At 40.4% G+C, this 19,623-nt stretch overlaps 1 protein-coding gene across 10 annotated transcripts in view; it reads left to right on the forward strand.

Moving 5' to 3' along the window:
- The window catches only part of Arhgef11 (Rho guanine nucleotide exchange factor 11), a 108,813-nt gene that overhangs the window by 46,150 nt on the left and 43,040 nt on the right, over positions 1-19,623 (forward strand). For 8 of the 10 annotated variants that reach the window (XM_047550021.1, XM_047549994.1, XM_047550046.1 and 5 more), the window contains exons 2-7: positions 12,224-12,256; positions 13,432-13,446; positions 13,771-13,862; positions 14,823-14,921; positions 18,554-18,603; positions 19,332-19,389. In XM_047550021.1, the coding sequence (XP_047405977.1) occupies positions 12,224-12,256; positions 13,432-13,446; positions 13,771-13,862; positions 14,823-14,921; positions 18,554-18,603; positions 19,332-19,389 (347 nt within the window). The remainder of the gene's footprint in view (positions 1-12,223; positions 12,257-13,431; positions 13,447-13,770; positions 13,863-14,822; positions 14,922-18,553; positions 18,604-19,331; positions 19,390-19,623) is intronic. The other 2 variants (XM_047550011.1, XM_047550036.1) reach the window with 2 other exon arrangements.

Consider the following 19,623-nt stretch of genomic DNA (forward strand, 5'->3'; position numbering starts at 1 on the left):
GGTAGTAGCTTACTATGTATGTTTTAGGTTCTTGTAATAAGAATACCAGCCATTTTTTAAATATTACCAAGGGCTGGGATTTAGCTCAGCAGTAGAGCACTTGTGTAGCACACAAAAGGCCCTGGGTTCAATCTCTAGCACTGCAAAAATAAATAAATAGGGCTCAGGTTGTGGCTTAGTAGTAGAGCTCTTGCCTAGCATGTGTGAGGCACTGGGTTCAATCCTCAACACCACATACAAATAAAATAAAATAAAGGTTTTGTGTCCATCTACAACAAAAAAATATTTAAAACAAAATAAAAATTAAAAATGAAGTGGTGCTGTATGCCAGACATTAACTAAATCCTTTACTACTTTTTTTTTTTTTTGTACCAGGAATTGAACCCAGGAGCACTTAATCACTGAGCCCCAGCCCCCTTTTAAAATATTTTATTTAGAGAAAGGGTCTCACTAAGTTGTTTAGGGCCTCACTAAGTTGCTGAGGTTGTCTTTGCACTTGCGATCCTCCTGCCTCAGCCTCCCGAGCTACTGGGATTACAGGTGTGTGCCACCATGCCCAGCCAATACTTGACTACCTTATGCCAGTTCTTACAACAGCCTTGCAGTTTGGGAAGCTATTTATTATTCCAATTTTGTAGATGGGAAAATTGAAGTTCACAGAAAGTAAATTATTTGCCCTAAGTCACACAGATGATCAGATGAACCAGAATGCACTCCATCACCCTGCTACTCCTCAATATCAATTTGAATTCCTGGGCACAACCCAGGTGTGGGACTTTTTCTGAGAATATGTGACAAATGAGATAAATCAGATATGAGTCTCAGCTGATAGCTGGGAAGCTGGTGGGGTTTTGGGTTCTGAGTAAAGAGAAAGGTGCATAGCCTAAAGCAGTGTTGGATTGTTGTCTGCTAAGAGTTGAAGATGGCTGCCTCTTAGAACCAGCTCTTCCTCACTGGGGAGACAGGTGAATTTGGCATACTACTATACTTCAGGAGCTCACAATCCAACAAACAAGGGAGAATTGATGATCGTTTGGGAGGTGGTTGGCAGAAATATATACCAGGTGCTGTGGGAGACAAATTACTGGAGGGGCAACTCTGGCAAGCTGCTAGCTTTCTTTGACTGGTCAAAAGAGCTGAAGGCACTGGCATTAGAGAGAAGAGCAGAGTGTGGTTTAGCTGTGGCCAAAAGAAGCCAGACTAGTGCTGTCCGATAGAAATGAAACACAAGACACTTCTTTTTCTAGTAGCCACATTAAAATGATAAAATTAATTTTGATGTTTTATTTAACCCAGTATATTCAAAATACTGTTATTTCATTATAAAAAGTTATTGAGACATTTTACTTTTTTAAAATATTTTTTAGATATTGATAGACCTTTATTTTTAGTATATGTGCTGCCAAAGCAAGCACGTGATAGACCTTTATTTTATTCATTTATTTATATGAGAATCACACGTTAGGCAAGCGCTCTACCACTGAGCCACAACCCCAACCCTGACATTTTATTTTTGTTGTTGTTGTTTTGTACTAGGTTCTTGAAATCTGATGGGTATTTTGTTTTTACAGAATATATCAGTTTGAACTGGGCACAGTCAGGGGCTTTTAGCACTTATTAGTGCAGAACCAGCAAATGCCCCCATGTTAGCTCCTAGCAACCCATGTGCCCTTTCTGGTATGTTCCAGTGATAGGCATGTATTCTCTCTGTCCCACCTGCTCTCTAGACCTCCAGCCTTTCCTTTTCCCCTCTGGTCATTGTAGCCAGACTTAGCTCTTCAAAAGCTAAATTTGATTCTACCTAATATAACTCCCCATCTGTAAAGAATAAAGTCCATAATCCTCAGATAGCATTTAAGGCCTTCCACAACCTGCCTCAGTCTTCCTTATGTCATTATACTTCCTAACATTAATGTTGCTTTAGTATTTGCAGAGCCTTTGACATATTGTCTGTATCTTGTTTAATTCTCACAGCTGCTCTGTGAGATAGGTAGAACAGGAAAAGGTATATTATCTACATTTTTTTTATGCAGAGAAACTGAGACTCAGTCAGAGTTTCCTAAGATCAGCTAGCCAGTAAGTGGCAGTACCAGACTGCCACTTTGTGTTCTCAGTTTTCTTTCTTATTGGGACCTTCCCTTTTCCTCCCGACTGTGTTGCAGTAACAGCCTCCCTACAGTTTTCTGTGCCCCTATGTATGCTGTTTCTGCCCCTGGAAGGTTCTTCCACAGTACAGCTACCCTTCAGAAACCTACCTGAGGGGCTGGGGATATAGCTCAGTTGGTAGAGTGCCTGCTTTGCAAGCACAAGACCCTGGGTTCAATCCCCAGCATCGCAAAAAAAAAAAAAAAGAATCCTACCTGACCTCCAAGGCTCTGGGTAAAGTTTCCCTTCTCTCTCAGTCCTTTAGCCATCCCCTCCCCAAATTCACCTGTAGTTACCAATACACTTTAACATGTATATGCTGATTTAGTGGATGCTTCACTCATTGGTTTTTGTATGGGATTGAGTTCTAGAAATCTGGTAGTTTGAAGGTTTTAGAAGTTCTTACAGAGAACTCTCTTAAAGAGAGACTGATGTTACTGTCTGCCATAAGTTTATGGAGAGTCTTAACACCTTCCTGCTTTATTCATTCTTTATCAAAACTATGAAATTGTGAACTCAGTACTAATGTTTTTCTCCCTCAGTGCTGGCAGTTGAACCCAGGGCTTTTCACATGCTAGGCAAGGTCTCTACCACTGAGCTGCCCTTTTTAAAAATTTTATTTTGGGGCAGATCTTGTGATCCTCCTGCCTCAGCCTTCCAAGTAGCTGAGATTATAGGAATGTGCCATCATGGCTGGCACCGATCCCAATTTATATGTATTGAAGAGGTCACTCAAAACTGCTTCCTCTAACTGCCATGGTAAATATATGCTTATGATACTTTGAAGTTCTATTGCATACGTTATCTGATTTGAATATCTACTGTGTACTGTGTTCTGGGAGTTCTGTGTACTTTAAAGGAAGAAAAACAAGCTTATTATTAAACTCAGAATGCAGATGTTAATCAATCAAAAAAGCACCCAACACTCATTCTGTTAATATTGAATTAGGCACCAGAAAGAGAAATTTCAGAAAAATCCAGCATAGTGGAATCAGATAAAATTGCCCTGAGGAAGACACTTAGATGAACCCTGAAGAATGAGTATGGGCTCACCTTACTCTGGCAGGAGAGAATACCTCTGGGGTTGAAGTACAGTGAGCAAAAGAAAGAGTGACAGGCTGGGGTTGTAGCTCAGTGGTAGAGTGCTTGCCTAACATGTGTAAGGCACTGGATTTGATCCTCAGCACCACATAGAAATTAATAAATAAAATAAAGGTATTGTGTCCATTTACAATTAAAAAATTATTTAAAAGAAAGGAAGAGTGACAGGAGATGAGGTCTTCATAAAGGACCTTAAGCCATGTTCAGTATTTGGAGCTTCGTATGAGGACAGTGGGAAACCACTGAAGGTGTTGTTTATATCTTGAACTCATCTCTGTAAAAGATCACCTTGTGTGGACAATGAATATGAACTGCTAGAGGAATGGAAACTGGAGAGGATGTGGGGAGGCCATTTCTTGTAGGTAAGAAATGGTGGTGTTCTATACCAGTGTGGTAACAGAGATAGGGAGAAACAAGTGAATTCCAGAAATGTTAGGAGGTCATATCAATTTGACTTGACAGTTGATTAGATTTGTGGGTCAGTGTGAAAGATTTCTGGCATGCACACCTGCATGTTACTGATTGCCAAGGACAGACCATCTCATGAGCAGGGCTGGATGTGGACTGGAAAGATCGATTTCAGGATTGAATATTCTAACTTTAAGGTGTCAGTGGAGGTGATTTGGTCCTTGACATTACCTTTTGAGAAAGGTGGTATTAACAACTTTTTTTTTTTTTTTTTTTTTTTTAATTGGGAAATGGGCTTGGATAGGTTAGGTAACTTGCCTAATGCTATAAAGCCAAGAAAAGCCAAGCCTGAGCTTGAGCCAGTATTTTGATTCCTAAAGCTGTGCTTTTGAAGCCATACCACATGGCCTGTGCACTAAGTATTCAGTGTTGAACCAAGCTAACCAACCCTTAGCATACTAACCCTGCCACCTTCTTCCATGTACCTCTGTGTGCCAAGTTGTCTGCTCTGATAACCAAATCCTTATTCTCTAAGATTTTCATGAACAAGAAAGGAGAGCTGTCCTAGCCCTGCCCTATCTAGAATTAGAATACTCCAGGGGTCTGCTCACCTTCCTGTTTACTGTTCATTCACTCATTCTAGTCCTTTTCCTCTCACCCCTGATATTTGTCAGGCACAGGTCACCCAAGTGTGAACCTGGAAGAGACGAGGGAAAAACAGAACAAAGCATTTGCATAGGATTTGCACTTTCTTTTTTTCTTTTTTTTTTTTATTTATTTTTATTGTAAACAATGGGATACATGTTGTTTCTGTTTGTACATGGAGTAACAGCATACCATTTGCATAATCATACATTTACATGGGGTAATGATGTTTGATTCATTCTGTTATTTTTTTCCTTCCCCCCACCCCTCTTTTCCCTCTATACAGTCCCTCCTTCCTCCATTCTTGCCCCCTCCCACCCCCCATTTTGTGTCATCATCCACTTATTAGCGAGATCATTCGTCCTTTGGTTTTTTGAGGTTGACTTATCTCACTTAGCATGATATTCTCCAGTTTCATCCATTTGCCTGCAAATGCCATAATTTTATCATTCTTTATGTCTGAGTAATATTCCATTGTGTATATATACCACAGTTTCTTTATCCATTCATCAGTTGAAGGACATCTAGGTTGGTTCCACAATCTGGCTATTGTGAGTTGAGCAGCTATGAACATTGATGTGGCTGTATCTCTGTAGTATGCCGATTTTAAGCCCTTTGGGTATAGGCCGAGGAGTGGGATAGCTGGGTCAAATGGTGGTTCCCTTCCAAGCTTTCTGAGGAATCTCCATACTGCTTTCCAGAGTGGCTGCACTAATTTGCAGCCCCACCAGCAATCCTCTCCAACACCTGTTGTTGCTTGTATTCTTGATAATCGCCATTCTAATTGGGGTGAGACTGAATCTTAGTGTAGTTTTGATTTGCATTTCTCTTATTACTAAAGATGGTGAACATTTTTTCATGTGTTTGTTGATTGCTTGTAGATCTTCTGTGAAGCGTCTGTTCATATCCTTAGTCCATTTGTTGACTGGGTTATTTGTATTTTTCATGTAGAGTTTTTTGGGATTTGCACTTTCAAAGCACTTAACAAATAATAACTCCTTGGTCATCAGCTTTGGAAGAAAGAAACAATGTGTATATATTCCTTTAATAAATGTATTCAGAGTGGACATCTACCATGCACTAGGTGCTGAAACTTGGTTGAAAATTCAAGGATAAATGAGACATGGCCCTTGTTCTCAGGGACTCAAGGTTTAAAAGGGAAAACAGACAAACAAATGATATCAGTATATGTTCATTTCACAGTGGAGAAAACTCATGATAGATTCAAAAGTTAAGGAACTTGGTTTTTTGTTTGTTTGTTTGTTTGGTTTTTTTGGTGCTGGTGATCGAACCCAGGGCCTTGTGCTTACAAGGCAAGCACTCCACCAACTGAGCTATCTCCCTAGCCCTAAGGAACTTGTTTTGAGAGCTTTTCAAAGGTTTGGTCCTCAGAATCACTTGGGTTGCTTGTTAAATAAAAATAGATTTCACACCACAGAGCTGCTGAGTTGAATCCCTGAGGGTGGGGCCTAAAGTGATTCAAGTGCTGCTGAAAACTAGTAAGTGAGCCAGTTGAGGTGTGAGCCCCAGAGGCTTTCCACTCTATTTGTCTGACCCTTGTTTTAAGGATGAAAGACCTGACACTTGAAATTGGCAGGACTTGTTCTCACAGCCTTTACTGCAGGGATGCAGGCCTAGAGGGCAGTGGTTGCCACCCTCAGACCATAGGGAAGATTCTACCCAAAGGCAAAGTCTTTAGGAAGTTAGGGTGCTAGGAGCCTGCTTAAAGCTCTACCCTGGTAGATATGGGAAACCAACTAGTAAGATAGGTCAGGGTTCAGAGTATGGACTTTATCTGGAGTAAAGGTCCTGGCAGGGTGGCTCTTTCCTGGATTACTATCGATTCATGAATATTCCTTTGCCCCAGACTCAAGAAGATGTAGCTCAGTCCTAGGCATGATAGTACACTCATGTAATCCTAGCTATTCCGGAGGCTAAGGCCTGAGAATCACAGCCTGGACAACTTAGTGAGACCCTGTCTCAAAAAAAACAAAAAAAAAACTTGGGGCTGGTGTATAGCTCAGCTTACCTAGTATATGCCAATTCCTGAGTTCCATCCCCAGTTCTTCCTGCCCCCCTAATAAAAGACAACCTACTTTTATCTTTCCCTGTCTATCTAATAAACATATGCATAGTATATATTTTCTATATGTTTATAATATATGTGAATATTATATAGTCTCATATGTATAGGTATGTGAGTACATGTGATATATATATATAAAGACCAGGTGGATCCATATATAGCTACAGATCATATAACATTTTGCTTTAAGAACACAGACCTTGAAGTCAGACCAACTTTATATATATATATCTTAACTCTATTTACTTGACCTCTCATCTTTGAATGGGTATACACTACCTAATTCACCAAACTTTCAGAGGATTGAGGTCAGATGCTTAGCACTGTGCCTAACAAGTAGTAAAGACTTTATTATTGGTTCCATAGGACTTGGACATTTAGGCCTCCTCCTCACTTCTACAGTCAAGCTGGAATGGAGTAAGGGATAAAGAGACCAGGAACCCCGCCCCCCCCCCCCTTTTTTTTTTTTTCTTTTTTGGAACCTCCTTTAAGTAGCTGGAAAAGGACTTGTTGTTTGTTTCTTTAAACTGCAGAAGCCAGACATGTTTGATCACCATGAGACCTGTACCTTTTTTTTTTTTTTTTTTTTTTTTTTTTTGGGTGCTGGGGATCAAACTCAGGGCCTTTTGCTTACAAGGCAAGCACTCTACTGACTGAGCTATCTCCCCAGCCCCCCGAGACCTGTACCTTTTAGGGGTCTGTGTGAGGCAGAAAGGAGTGTAGGCTGTGTGCAGTGGTGCCTGGGCTAAAGTAAGAGTTGGGTCTCATTGGAGATGTTGATACCACCTGGCTTCAGCTGATTGTCACCATTCGCAATCATAAGACCAGTTGGGCCAAAACTTCTGCTTTTTTTGAAAGAAACTAGAAATCTGTATTTTTTTAAGTGTTAATTAGCAATTAAACTTTTTTCTTCTGATTCTAAAGATTGAACCTAGAGATGCTTTACCACTAAATTATATCCCCAGCCCTATTTATTTTTTATTTTGAGTTAGGCTTTTGCTAAACTGCCCAGATAGGCCTCAAGCTTGCTGTTCTCGTGCCTTAACCTCCCAAGTAGCTGGGGTTGCAACTGTTTTTTGTTTTTTGTTTTTTCTCTCTTTGTTTTTGTCAATACATATACATACTCACACACCTAAACACACCACAGGCCAATAAAAAGGTTAGGCTCTTTGGAAGGTCATCAAACATGGCCTTGCTTAATGACCAGCCTTCTAGGCAAGGATGAGAAGAGTTTTTGCAACAAAGGTAGAGAGTAGCTACTTTGTGCCTAGTGCTGCACTAGAGCATCCTGGGAAGTCCAGCTGTAACCTTTGCCCAGATGATAGGGAGCAATGTGGGCTGCACTGAAAAGGGAAGAGGAAGTTGGAAGGTCTCAGTGAGTTTCTTCACAGATATCATAAGTGGAAAAAGCAAAGTACAAACTACTATGTAAATAATAAAGGAAAATAACATTATTTTTATGTACTTGCTTAGTTTTACAAGAACACAGAAAGGAAGCCAAAGACAAAATGAAAATGGTTATCTTGGGAGAAATAGGGAGAAAGGATATGGATGCTTCTAAATATGCTTAATATTTTCATTTTGAATTTTCAACCATGTAAATGTTTAACATATTTTTGAAAATGAAATAAGCCTGAAAAAATACCCTAAAATTAAGTAAAATATAAAAATAAATGTTTCAAATTGGTAACATAAAAAAGAATTAATTCAAATTAACTGTCATATGCATACTGACTTGTAGTGAAATAGAACATAAGAACAAAAAGAACTGAAGGAAACCTTGAACTTAGTACGTTTAATTGTTGCTAGTGGTATTAGTGTAGCAATTCCAGAAACCATCTTGTCTATATTATAGAATAGAGTAAATGAGTAAATATATTGAAGTTGTTTGGGAACAGGATTCTTATTATGGAAAAAGGACATTGAAGTGGCCTAGAAAGAGGGATGACTCAATAGCATTGAGTACCTAGCTGCCAGATTTTGTTTCTGAATACATTTCTGCTAAAAGGAACCAGGGATCCATAGAAAAATGTTTGATACCAGGTCTGGGATAGGGAAAGTACAAGATGAACCTGGAGTATCTTTTTGTGCCAGAGAGCAAGGACATGATCAAAGACAGATGGAGACATATTAAAAGAACACAAACACTGGTTGATTTGTAGAAGCTCCCACTAGCCAAATTGGGCCATTTTTAACATTAAAAAAAAAAAAAAGGATAATGAACTATAATGCATTACTTTGGGAGAGAAAACAAGATCTGTGATTTCATGACACTATTCTAGGAAAGGAATGAAGATTACCTGTTGTAGAACGAATGATGGAATTAGCAGATTGCCATTTGCAACCACCAGTGCAGTAAGTGATTCAGGCAAGGTCATCAGTGAATAGTCAAACTATTGAAAGAGATTGTTGGAAAACAGGATAACAATATAGTCTCAAAATATCACCCAGTGGATTTCTCATTAATTCAAGTGGGAAAATAGTCTTACATTGAGAAATCTCAGGAGCACCTAAGTAATCACATCACCAATGGAGCAATCCACTTACAGTTCTCAAAAATGTTTAACCTGAGTGTAATCAGGAGGAGACATTAGACAAATGCCTATCATAGGTCATTTATTCAACAACGTAGCTGCCTGGATTCTTCAAAATATCATTATTATGAGAGACCAAGAAAATGGGGCGGGTGGGGGGATAGGCCAGGTTAATGCATCTAATAGAGACGTGACAGATATAATCTGAAATCCTTGATTGGATCCTGGATTGAGACGGTTGGGGAATAGCTATAAAAAACATTGATGAGACCATTCGGAAAGTTTTGAGCGTGTACTGTATATTAGGTAATATTGTATCAAAGTTAAATTTGTTGAGTATAGATAGTAAAGTAGATGTAAAGTATCATATTCTCCCACACCTCCCCACTCTGGATTAAACCCAAGGTCATTTTATCACTGAGCCACATACCCAGACCTTTTTATTTTATTTATTTAACTTTTTGTTTTGAAGCAGGGTCTTGCTGAAGTGCTGAGGCTGTCCTCAAACTTCCTATACTCCTGCCTCAGCCTCCTGAGTCACTGGGATTATAGGCATAAGTGTCATGATCTCTCTCTGCAACTTTCAAATGGGGAATAAATGTATTTTAGTAGAAAGATAAAGCAAGTGTGACAAATGTTAATCGGTGGATCTGAATGAAGGGCACATTCATCATGTTTCTCCTTCAACTTCATTGTGGTTTGAAATTTTTCACAATGAAATGTGGGTCAGGTATTCATTCATAGAATCAGCGCTATTTTTCTAGGATCCTGAAAAAGAAGAAGATGGGTAGAGAGAAGGAATGAAGGCCATTATAACTCAGAGGTAGGAATGAGCACAGCATCTCTTAGGATCCAGCAGAGGCTGGTAAATGTAGATAAGTAGTAAGAAATGAATTTGGATCCACTTGATGGAAGACCTTTAATACCACAGCTTCTGTGCATCTGGTTGTGTAGGTAGTAAGGAGAGAAATCACAGGTTCTTGATGTGGAGAGGCCAGCAGCAGGGAGGACATAGTGTTGTGGTGGATTGCTGGATGGTGTGGAGAGTGGAAACGAAAAGTTTTTGTTTGTTTTTGCAGTAATCCAGGCTTGAGATAGTAGACATATTTAAGTGACAGGTGTCAATGGTAATGAAAGGAATAACCCTGGGAAAAAATTATGAAGGATGCATGGGTCTCTTTAACTGAGGAGACTTAGGGGTAACTGAGAAGTAAGAAAAATCTGTCTCAGTGATGCTAAAGGGAGTTCAAATTTGGGGGGGAATTCTCCACTCTCCAGGGCCTCCTCCATACCCAGGGTTTAGACTGAATGGAATCTGAACTCTGCTGTCAAATTTTGATGGGAAAAGGGAGCCCACCATTAAAGTCTTTTTCTCTGACAACCTCCAAATCTCTCCTTTCCTTCCTCCCAAATCTCAGCTGGGACTCAAAACCCAACCAACCCAATAGTCTAGCTATTCTTTCTGCCTACCAGGCCTGCATCTGTACTTACATTTCCTTGTTCCTTATTATACCTTCCCTAGCCTGTGATTTTTTTTTTTTTTTTTTAAAGGAGAAGCTTTCAGTGACTGCTGAAATGATCTTTGCCCATGTCCCTAACAGTCTACATACATGGGCCTTTGCTTCATTTGTCTCCAAGAGTACATGGAGCTAGCTGTTCATGCCCCAGCTCAAATGCAAACCAAACCAGATTGAGTACCATAACAGAAGTGCTCTGCACTAAATTCAATCTCCAACACCAAAAAAAAAAAAAAAAAAAAAAAAAAAAGTTACGAGTTCAAAATACATCTGGACTTAAATACGGGCTAGGAATCCAGCTTCCTCCCAGAGTCAAGAAGGACAAGGCAAGCCAGGCATGGTGGCTCACTCCTGGAATCCCAGCAACTCAGGAAGCTGAAGCAGAAGGATTGCAAGTTCAGGACCAGCCTCAGCAACTTATTGAGGCCCTAATCAACTTAGCAATACCCTATTTCAAAATAAAAAATAAACAAAGGACTGGGGATGTGGATCAGTGGTTAAGTGCCCCTGGGTTAAATCCCCAGTTCAATAAAAAGATAAATACATATATCATAATACATACATACATAGCAAGGCAGAGGCCCAAGTTATCTCAAGGTAAATGGGCTTTCTCTGGATGTGGTGAGGAGAAATTCAAGCCCAACGTGGGTAACCCAGTGGTGGGGCATTGAGAGTACTACTGAAGACAGCAAATGAACAGTTGGAACAAAAAACTCCCTTCCGTGAGTCCCTTTCTGATTGGAGGGCTGCTAGTCACTAAGTGTTTATATTTAAGTTCTGCATATTTTCTACATCTACTTGCTCATATCCCTATTGTCTGACACTGTCTGGAGCAAAGCTCTCCAGGGAACTCTTCGTTATGATGGGAGTGTTCTGTTCTGCACTGTACAGTTTGGCAGCCACTAGCCATGTGTAGCTTCTAAGCCCCTGAAACTAGTACATCAGAAAAAACAATTTTTAATTTTATTTTAAAATTAAATTTTAAATAGCTACGTGTGATTTGTGGCTTATTTTATGAGAGTACAGGTCTAGATTGTAGAACGTCAGAGAACATCTATTACGTGGTGAGTGAAGTTGAATCTTTACCCTAGGTAGGAAGTGGACAGCAAATGATGGAATGGGATAATTTTAAAGAAGGAAGTTGAAGTTTCTGCAAGTTTACCTTTGTGGTTTGTGGGGGATAGAGTAGGATAAAGGACCAGTGTGAGCAAAGCCAGAAACCATCCCAAGTTAAAGGAGGACAGTAGAGATCAGGGACCAAAAATAGGAACACCTGCTGTGTCAAGCATGGGGACACTGTGCAACAGAACATCTCTGCCTTCATGGGCCTTCCAGTCTTGACTGGGCAGCTTTATAGAAAAGTGTACAAGAGTTACCTTTGGATATTGGTGCTGTAGGATGACTAGGACCTGGGAGCTGTGGGAGATATCAGAGGGGCACCTAACCAGTTGCAAGTCATGCTTCCTGTTATATGCTTTGGTGATGGCCTACCTTGGAACAGGACAACCTTTCTTCTGAGTACATGGGAAGCTCTAAGATTTAGGCAACAAAATGACATGAATAAATTTGCATCTTAGTAAGTTTACTATTGTGTTGTGGGTAGTTTCCATCCCTGGGTCCATCTTAGCTTTAGTGTGGTTTTTCTTTTGAATCAATCATCTCCAGTGTCTTGTCTGGTTTATGTCGTATTTTGTTTTTCTTTCTCTTTCTTCCTCCTTTCCTGCATTGCTATCTCCTGGGCCCCACACTCTCTTCTTGCTTGATGTCCTATTCCCTCTGATCCAAAGATCAGCCAGTAAAAAGCAGTCTCACCTGTCCAGGTAAGAGGGATGCCACTGTGGTGGTGGGGCTTCCCCCTTTATATTTAAAATATATTTATTTGGTTTTTTAATAGATAGTATGTTCACATGGTTTGAATTTGAAGAGTACAAAAGAGAACATAATGATAAATCTCTATTCTCGTCCCAGTCTCATCCTCATGCCCAGCCATCTGCTTTCCCTCCTCAGAAGCAACCAATGTTGTTTCTTTTGTAACCTTCCAAGATGTTAAGTATTTTTACATACATATGCAAATCTATAAGCAAATCATTTATTTTCCCTATTTTCTGCTGTTTATAATATCCACATAATTCTGTATCTTTTCCCCCCTCAAAAACAAATCCCCAGGATCAATCCTGATTGTGTTTTATAAAAAGTACCTTCTCTTTATTTTATATGTCTAAGTTCTGGATGTCAATTTATTTACATAAAATAATTCATTTAACCAGTCACCCATTTTGAACATTTAGATTATTCCAGTATTTTGCAATTATATACAGTGATTCCATGAATAAACGTCTATTAGGTTGTTTACTTTAGCTAGGGTAGCAATTGCCCCTTTCAGAGAGACAGCAACTATTGATTCAGAAACTGTCAACTTGCATACTTATCTAAAAAAGGAGGGCCACAGGAATGATTTGAATTTCCTCTGTCCCTATAGGGGTTCTGAGTAAAGAAGAGATTAAGCAATGAATCTGATTTGGTCATCAGTAGTCACAAATAGTTTCTAGCATGTACCTCAGGCTGGCTGTGATTAGAATACACTACCACAAACGAACCAGGTTCCTGTTCTGCCATGATTCCAAGACATAAATGGAATTTTCAGAAACTCTAGCTATTGCCATACCCCTCCTTTCAAAAGAAAAGTGTGCCAGTTGCCATGTACCCACTAGGTTAGTACTAAATGCCCAGTTACCCTTCTGGACACTGCCATTTTAGAGAGGTGGAACTTTGAGGGGCAAAGAGGTGAAACTAAAATGGGGAGCTTGTCTCTGCTACAACCATTACAGTGCTCTGCTGTGTTTGTGCAGGCCTCAGTATGTGTTTGACCTGCCATGTCCTTCCCTCCAGTCTCCCTTTTCTTTGCAAATCATCGCTTAACACTAACTAGCTGTTGTTTTTTTTCCTGTCTTTTTCTTGCATTCATTTCCTCTGCTGCTTCGTTCTGTTCCATCAGCCCCATTGCAGCCTGGTAAGACCCTACAAGCATGTGTGTATGTGTATATGTGCACATCCCCTTCTTGCCATTGTCTCCTTGTCACCTGGCTCCATGAAGGACTGTTTCCCTACACGCCCTGCTGAGTCTAAAAGAGATCATGCTTGTCCTGCCAGGCCAGGATTCCAGATAGGTGGTATGGCCAGCAGTGTAGACATGGCTAATTTAGATTGAGCAGGTTAAAGGTGGGTGGGGTGGTCTCTCTTTGTCAAAGACTCAGGGCCCTTTAAAGAGCCACCACCCTTCTGCTGGTCCCTCCCTTCCCAACTCATGGATGTGCTCTCCTTGCTCCTTCTCCAGGTTAAGTAGCCTGTCATCTCTGGGAGATTCCACACCTGAGCGCAAGTCCCCTTCCCACCACCGCCAGCCTTCTGACACCTCAGAGACAACAGGTACTACCTTCTTGGACCTTAACCCATAGATACAGAGATACACACCATCTGTATGCCCCAAATGTAACACATCTTAGTGTTTATGTTGAGCACATGATGTGCACCAGACATTGTTATGGGTTTTATATAAATTGCCTCCTTACACCTAGAAAATAGGTTTTATTATCCTTATTGAAACATAAGGGACCTGAGGCACAGAGAAGTCAAGAAACTTACCCAACTGCACAAACTCATTGGGAACAGAATCAGGACTTGGAACCAGTTCCATTTTAACTCTAGAACCCATGTTTGAGTCATTACAAAAGACAGTCACATGGATGTGGTATCTGTCACACAGTCACATGGATGGAGAAAATTGGAAGGCATAACCTTGGTTTCTCCCTTTTTTTTTTTTTTTTTTTTTTTTAAAGTTCTGTGCTTGGATGTTCATATTTTCTCCATCATTTATCCTTGCCTGAATTTGGCAATGGATCAGCCCTGAGTCACCTTATGTGAGTTATCCAGCTCTTTCAAAAACAGTCAATAAGAACTGGTGTCCCACTTGCTCCATTCATTGGGTGTAACTTGACATAAGACTTCCAGTCCACCCTGCAGAGCTACTTATTTGTAGTATTAGTCTTCAGGAAGGTGGCTAGACTTGGCCCTCCCCTGTTCTTTGGCTAGTATCACCCAGACAAACCAACAGGAACAGATAAGTACAAAAGAGACAAGCATCTCAGTGAAGGACCATTTCTTGTATGAAAGACAAAAGTAGATTTCAGGTTTTTGCCAGTCCCTGAGAGAGGCATGTTATTGCAGTAGTGTTAGGACAGGATGAATCTAAGGAATTGGGTTAGTGTGGGAAGGCTCCTTGAGGAGGACACACACTGAGGCATTTCTGGATTGGCCTTGGCTTGTATGTACCAATCTTCCAATGACACTGCCTGCCCCACCCTTTTCTACCTCTCTCTTTCCTACCAGGTCTTGTTCAACGCTGTGTCATCATCCAAAAAGACCAGCATGGCTTTGGCTTCACGGTCAGTGGGGATCGCATTGTTCTGGTGCAGTCTGTGCGACCTGGTGAGTACAGCATCTTTCCTGCTTATGGTGGGCAGTTCTTAGAAGGCTTCACATATGTGACAATGCTGCATGACTTGGAGAATGTGTGCTTGGGGGAGCCCTGGGAGGCATGAGTGAAGTACTCTGTAGCTGGCTTCCCAAAGACATCTGGAGCAATACCAAGCCACTAGGCAGAATTTCCCAGGATCACACTACGTGCCTACTTCCTCAGCTGGGAAGTGCAAAACCAATGCAACAACCCTCAGTCATCAGGCAAATGCCTGATTGCCATCAAAGAGAGCCCTTCATGCTGGATCAGAAGTTGCCATCAAAGGCCCTTTCATACTTCTCTTCACCTTACCTGGCTAAGTGCATGGATAGTCACTTTCACTTTCTTTTTTCTTTTTTTCCATTTTCCTTTTTTCTTTTTTTCTTGCTGTACTGGGGATTGAACCCAGGGTCTCTTGTATGCTAGACAAGACTCTACCATGGAGCTATGTACATCCCTAGTCCCTCACCACCATCCCTTCTGTGAGGGGGGGGAGCGCACGCGTGTGTGTACGTGCACGTGTGTGACTAGGGATTGAACTCATTTGGCACTCTACCTCTGATTTATGTTCCCATCCCCCCCCCTTTTTTTTTTAATTTTGAAACAGGGTCTCACTAAGTTTCCCAGACTGGCCTCAAATTTATGATACATCTTCCTCAGCCTCCCAAGTAGCTGAGCACCTGGCTAAATGAGCAGAGATAGTTACTTTCTGTAGAGGTTTGCAATTAGAGACAGCACACTGTCCAAACGGTTTACATTTGCAATCAGTTACTATTAAGTAATATATTACCAAAAGATAAATGACTTATGTTAGACTTTGTATCAGATGAAGTGGTATTTAGAACTTTGGATACTTTATGGTTCAAGGCATAATTATATCCCTTCTGATCACTTTGGGAAGCCCTTTTAAGAAAAAACAGGATTTCAGGAATAGTTAGAATGATAGAAATTAAAAACAGATCAACAAGATAGGAACTTGGTGGGTCGGGAGTGAAGAGTAGGGAAGGCCTCATGAGCAGCTCAATCACATGACCATCGTATATATAGAAGACTGTAAACAGTCAAAGCTCTGTCATATACCAAGTAGTAGAATCACTGTTAGTTGACCCAGGTTGAAGAAGACAAGCAGGAGAGAAAGGAAGAGGTATAAAAAAGTATCCCTAGGGCCGGGGTTGTGGCTTAGTGGTAGAGCACTTGCCTAGCATGCATGAGGCCCTGGGTTCAATCCTCAGCACCGCATAAAAATAAAATAAAGATATTGTGTCCACCTACAACTAAAACAAAATATATATATATATTTTAAAGTATCCCTAAAAGGAGTGAACTTCAGTGTGGCAAATGGGTTGGTACTCACACGAAACATTGTAGGCTTGGCTTATAGGAGAATCTAGGAAAGAGTAGGAAGCAGGCTGGCATTACACCCTAGGGTTAAAGGGGGAAGAGAAAATATACTTGCAGTAATTTTGGAGAAAGACTTGGGATATGTTTATAGGAAAAAGGAAAAGAGAATTTTAAATATATGACTGAAAGGAGATAATGTGGATCATACGAAGATGCAAATAATTACAGCTTCTTACACTTAGAAGCTAACTTTTATCAGTGGGAGGTATGTTTTTCATATCCTCGGGTAAAGCTCTGAAAAGATAGTTTTATTCCTTCCTTCCTTCCTTCCTTCCTGTGTTTTTCAGGGTTCCTGGACTAGGCTGGGAGAGAGCTAGTGGAACTGCCAATAATTTGTACTTTACTTATGCAGTCTTATTAGATACAGAAATGGGATCCCCTCCAGTGAAGTGTGGGTGCAACTTTTGTTGTTTTTTTTTTTTTTTTCTCCTCCTTTTAGACTGGACAGAATCAGACGTAAAGAGGAAAAAACAGAAAGATGACTTGCAATAAAGAATGAATTTTGAAGTGTGTGTGTGGGGTTGCGGGGCAGGGTGCACGCACCTGCATGTGTTTATGTTTTAGGGAGGAGAGAGAGACTTCATTTGGATTAGCATTGAAATCACAAGAGTAATAAAGCAGTTGGCTTTTGTCTTTTTCAGATATTAGGTTTCTTTAGTTCATTATTTCTCCTGCAGTCTGTGTTCTGCCTATATCAGAATTACCTAAGCCCTAGAATAATTGAAATTCCTATTCCTGGGCTCAACCCCAGAATTACGTACAAAACCATTTTCTGGAGGAGGGCCAAGGATGTACTTCTTAACAAATTCCTCTGGTGAGTCTTGTGCTCACTGATGTCTGAGAACTTTTGCTCATATTCTTTAAAGTTTTTGTTTTTGTTTTTGTTTTTAATAACTGAGTTATTAGAAGTTACTTCACATGTTTCATGTATTTAGGCAAGATAACTCTTTCTGGCTTTCATTTCTACATGACTGTGGAAGAGAGTTCCAAGTTATTTGTAAGAAGTCTTCCATAAATAGCACATTTTAGAGGAAGAGAGTCTGAGGCCTATACTGAAAAGCCAAACTGGAATGTGGTCTTTGCTATATTTTTTTCCTGTAGATACTAGAAACATCTAGATGTGCTTTGTGGGAGTTTCATTTCAATCAGATGAATACAACTTAAGAGCTTTAATGATCATCTTGGGGCAAATTTACAAAACGTAATTTTTATGGTTTTCATTAACTTGTTTTGACATTAACTTGTTTCAGAAGTGTAAGTTCTTCCTGGGTATAAATTAAGCCATTTAAAACTATGAAGTGGTCCAAACCACTGCTACCTCCAGTTGAGTGATAACCTGCAAAGGTCAATAGCACATTCTCTTCTGAATGCCTCTTAGACATCCATCATCAGAAGACCTTAATCCGGTCCTTTTTAAAGGGAGAAACTATAAATAGTTTAAACTGTTTTTTTTTTTAAAACAGAAAATAAGACAGTTAGCATTATCTTTAATATTATGAATCCTCAGTGTTTATGAACCTCTCAGAACTTACAAACCACCTGTTTAAAATGCTTGCATTTATATTTTTCTCCATATTCCTCACAATTATGATTATTTTACCAATTACTCTTATTTCAGTAAACTCTTTTCTCCCACTGGATAATAAGAAATAACTTTTATCTGACCTTGGAACATATCTAGATACATATACTTCCCAGAGCCTGGCCCTGCTTATCTCCTACCTTGACTGGTTGTCAGAAATCTGACCTCTGATCTAGGTGGAGGGGAGAGCAGTAGATGTGACCTTATGTAGTTCACTCTAATTTAGAAGTTCTTAGCCAGACACCGTGGCACACACCCGTAATCCCAGAGACTCAATAGGCTGAGGCAAGAGGATTGCAAGTTTGAGACCAGCCTCAGCAACTTAGCAAGACCTTGTCTGAAAATTTGAAAAAAGAAAAGAAAGAAAGAGAAAAAAAGGACTAGGAATGTACCTCAGTGGTAAAGCTCCTCTGGGATCAGTCTTCAGTATCAAAACAAAAGTCCTTCGTCTCACTGGGGCAGAATGGGCTGTCTACCCAGATTGGAGGTACTTCACACATTGAAATGAGATGAAATTTCTTTCAGAGGGGAGGTAATCAGACAGGGAGTTCAGTGTATATTCAGTGTCTTGGGGGTTGGAGGAGTTTGGGGGGTTTTGCTGACCATGCCTTCTCTTTACAGGAGGTGCAGCCATGAAAGCTGGTGTGAAAGAGGGCGACCGAATCATCAAAGTGAGTGGCCCTGACACCCACCTCCTCAGGAGAGGAGGCAGGTGTGCTTTCTGGCCCTGGCCTGAATTGCAAACTTCTGTTTCCATACCAACTGTCAATCAGACCCTGAGTTAGGGGGTGCACCTTGAGAGGAAACATAATGTAGTAAGAGAGAGAGTAAAGAGAGCTGGCTTCCATGTTCTGAACCCCAAGCAACTACACTTCTAGAGTAGGATTTTTTATCCCCATTTCAGATATGATAAAAGTAAGGTTAAAGCCTTCAGATTCTCAGCTTAATAATCTGTCCACACTGTGCTGGCTTGAGGTCCTGGCCTATTCTAAACTACTGTCATGCCTTATCCATTCAGATCTGCCATCTGCAAAATGGTGTCCTATAAGCATTAAAGAAATCCTCAAGTCAGAGAGGTAGCACACTGGACCAATTGGCATACATATGTGTGAGGCAAATGGTTGGATGATCTTACATTCCCGCCCTCCCAAAAAATGACTGAACAAATGAAGAAATGAAGACAGGTCTTGTTCCTAAAAACTCATAGGCTGGTAGGGGAGGCAAAACACATGGCACATGTGAACAGGAACAAATTCATATTCAATGTGAAGGAGAGTAAACAAGTGACTAGAGGTAACTGAGGAGTATTGGAAAATGGCTTGCTAAAGAAGTGGCATTTTGATCTTAAGAGCTCCTAGTTTCTCTCACTATTACATAATATTCTTTGTCCCTTCAACAGGTCAACGGCACCATGGTGACCAACAGCTCACACCTGGAGGTGGTAAAGCTTATTAAATGTGAGTTGGATAGGGGTGACAACTAAAGAAGTGAGGACTGAGAGGGAGAAAAGAGGAAGCCTGCTGATCCAGATGGCTTCTTTGGTAGATGTTGAGGCTGCTGAAATTATATCTTTAATCTTCACATGGAGTGATCTACCTAGCCATACAGGCACAAAGCCCTGTTATTTCGAGTAGAGATGTTCCTCATCAGACATCTTCATTTTTACCACACCCATATTTGCCACTCTTGTG

Source organism: Sciurus carolinensis, chromosome 1 (assembly GCF_902686445.1).
Source record: "Sciurus carolinensis chromosome 1, mSciCar1.2, whole genome shotgun sequence".
Lineage (NCBI taxonomy): Eukaryota > Metazoa > Chordata > Mammalia > Rodentia > Sciuridae > Sciurus > Sciurus carolinensis.